The sequence below is a fragment of the Saprolegnia parasitica genome (assembly GCF_000151545.1).
Source record: "Saprolegnia parasitica CBS 223.65 unplaced genomic scaffold supercont2.37, whole genome shotgun sequence".
Taxonomy (NCBI): domain Eukaryota; phylum Oomycota; class Saprolegniomycetes; order Saprolegniales; family Saprolegniaceae; genus Saprolegnia; species Saprolegnia parasitica.
In genome coordinates, this window is record NW_012156431.1 from 327,380 (window position 1) to 330,592 (window position 3,213).

General features: G+C 54.7%; 1 protein-coding gene across 1 annotated transcript; it reads right to left on the reverse strand.

The window, feature by feature from the left end:
- Positions 1–1,802: 1,802 nt before the first annotated feature.
- Positions 1,803–2,985, reverse strand: SPRG_08431 (TKL protein kinase; the record flags this gene model as incomplete). Its single annotated transcript, XM_012347665.1, has 2 exons — positions 2,884–2,985; positions 1,803–2,836 (listed from the first exon to the last, which is right to left on the reverse strand). The coding sequence occupies exons 1-2, from the start codon at positions 2,939–2,941 to the stop codon at positions 1,803–1,805; spliced, it is 1,092 nt and encodes a 363-aa protein (XP_012203055.1). The 5' UTR covers positions 2,942–2,985.
- Positions 2,986–3,213: the final 228 nt, after the last annotated feature.

Consider the following 3,213-nt stretch of genomic DNA (forward strand, 5'->3'; position numbering starts at 1 on the left):
GAATGGATCTCCTTCCTTCTTTTTGTCATCGCTGTCATGTTGGCGATTGCGTACATGTATCGTCACGGAACGCAACTTTTTTGGGGGTTTCTCACTACCATATTTGAAAAAAGAGCATGTTCTTTTTCGAATCAAACGCAGACAGCTGCAGGCAGCGACGTTTCGCGGCGCTGCGTAAATACATTTTAAACACGTGGCGCCGCGAAACGTCGCTGTCTGCAAGTCAAAGTTACGACCTGGCGCCACTATGCGTCGGATGTGGGTATTCTATCCTATAAAAACCTCCTCCCATGCGGCCTACCGCAGCTGACTCATACACGCTCTTCTATCAGCAAACCCCAGAGCAAATTGGAGCATACCCTTGTTGCGCCGCGCTCTATTACATGCCCAATTGTACGCAGGTTTCCAATTGACATGTATATAGGTTACGGATATTCACGGAACTTTGTCGGATTACAAGCCGAGAAGAACTAGCACAACGAGCTCCATTTCCTACAACCAAAACAATATTCAACCTCATTGATTCAGCCCCATTGATTGAACAGCTGCTTGTTGGAATTTCCATCGCATGCTGTGGTCCGAACTGCCCCTTAGGGCAATAGATTATTTGACGCGTGAGATGATCGGACGAGCGAATAACGTTACCAGGGCGTGGCAGAAAGCACCGTGTTGTGTCGGATCCAGCGACTTGGAATCATGGCCGGATACGCTGCATTGACGATAGATGTCCAGGCTAATCAGATCCCGAAAATTCGAGTTTGGTCTATACCGATTGGGCAAACGGTCGTCGCAGCATCGTGTCGTCGACAGACGACACCGGTAACGTTCATGGCTGGTCTGCACGTGCACCACAGCCTCGTACAAGAGCCCGAGCAGCCTGCTCTTCGTCGTCTTCTCCGGCTCCTCGCCCAACACGAGTGGCCGCGACGTCACCTCGTCCCGCGGATCGCGCTCCTGCCTCCGCCTGCCTAAATCAAGTCCCTCAACCGAGTACACACAACGAAGAAAGTCCGACAATTTTATTTAGCATAGTTTTATCTATTGTAATAGACGACCCACTTCAACAACAACGTTCATGGCTGGTCAGCACATAGTTTCTTTCTTGCTTCCAACCCCGTGCCTCACTATTGTTTTGGAGCGGTAGACGCCGGCCTCCACGACCGACAACACATCACGCGCTCATTTCCGCGGCTTGTATGAGATGCAGAGGGCACAAGGAATGCGGCTGCGTCTTTTACGTCGCTCTCGATGGAAACATCGCGTCCTTTAGAAACCACCCTACGCCTCAAGATTTGAGGGGGTGGAGCAGTTTGCTTTGGCACGCAGAGAGCTTTGTGGTGTGGGTTACCCAATTGAAGAGATCGACCTGGTCCTTCCAGTGCCGGTGCAAGGATAGCGAGCAGACGACAAATGAAAGATGGTATCTCTTTTTGCCCAAATGTTGTCTTTTTGTTCCTACAAGCCCACGTTTATACTACGGATCTGTACACTGTTCTGGGCTATATGGGAGAACTTACTTCGAGATGTTGAAATTGTTGCAATTTTTTAGTCATGCAGCGTCAAAAGGCGTCATTTTCATATGCCACCATTGACCTCTATTGATCATTGAACCTGACTTTGAAAGCACGTGTGGCGAGCCGCGAGTCCCAGCCAGAGGTGTCCGTTCAACGACGAAGCGTCCTCACATTGATAGCGATAGTGTTGGTTTGCGGCATCGATTTCGACGACATGGCGCTGAGTAGCGGCAGTAAGCTCATAGGTTGTCCTGATTTTGAAGAACCAATTCCATTAATTACGTCAAATTAGTCCGAGAAGCTTTTCAAAATATCACACACTTCGACCGCCGTCGGCCGATGTGTCGGGTCCGTGTCCACACAGCGCGCCACGATCGTCGCAATCGCTTCCGGCATCGTCGACGTCGCCTCGTCACCGTCGTCCAGCGCCAGCAATACGTGGCCCAGCAAATACATATCCGATGCCGTACTCCGACGACCGCCACTTTGCACTTCGGGGGCGTCCATCGCCACGGCGCTCGGCAGCAGCTCCGTCGTCGTCGTCGTCGAGGACGATGCGTCGTCGACATACGAGCTGTGCGCGAACGCCGACACCTTGGCTTCCCACTTGCTCGAGACGACCACCGCGTTCGTTGACAAGGCGTTATGCAGCAGCGGCCGCGTCAGGCCATGCAGATAGACGATCGCCGACACGACGTCCAGTGCCAGCTGCACTTTGGGCACGGCGTGGATCGACGTCGGCGTCCACTCCAACGTCTGCTTGAGCGCGGGCTCGGACAAGATGGCGGCCAGCGACCCAAACGACATGAACTCGGTCGCCATCGTCAAGTCCAAGAGCGACGACGAGGCCGCGTATCCGAGGAGCGACACCACTTTCGGGTGCGAGAGCCGCGCGAGGACGCGGATCTCGTGCACGAGGCCACTCAGATGCGCCAGTGTCTCCATCGGCGATGCAGTCGGCGTGAGCACCTTGATGTCGGCCTTCATCGCCAAGTGCTGGGCGACGTACGTCGTGTAGAGCGGCGTCGCGCTGACGAGTTTGAGTTTGCGAATGTCTTTGAGCTGCAGCTTGTGTGCCGCCGTGAGCGCGTCATCGTTGCGGAGGCGGCTTGCGAGGTCGTTGGTGTCGAGGTCGAGCGAGACCGAGATGCGGTACTCGACCGGGTCGTCGTCCATGCGCGAGTAGCCCGAGCTGATGCACGTGGCGCGGAGCGTGTTGTCGGTGAGCGTTGGCGGTCCGAGAAGAAGGCGCTTGCCGACCATGTAGACAACAAGCAGCGAGAGGACCGTGCCGAGAAACACAAAAATGGGTCCGTACATGCCTATTGACGTGGATCAGCAAGGAAGTGTAGGCAATTTGGTGTCATACTGCGCAGCATGGAGGGGCTGGGGGCGTCGGTGATGCACACCGCAGTCTGCCGAAGCATCACGACTTGGCCGGTGCAGGATGTGATGTAGACGCCGCGTAGATTGAGTGATGACATGGCCGCGAGCGCATAGTAGGTGGCGACCGTCACATCAAACGTCGTAATGGTGTTGCCCGAGAGATCCCTATCGGAAGGTAAATGTCTTGGTCCTATACGGAGTTGAGGCGACGTACAGCGACTGCAGACTCGGCGGCAACTTGGGTTTTGAATCGCCGAGATGCGGCTCCCACGCAGACTCCTATCCAGCGATTGAGCGGCTCGTCAGTCTTCAA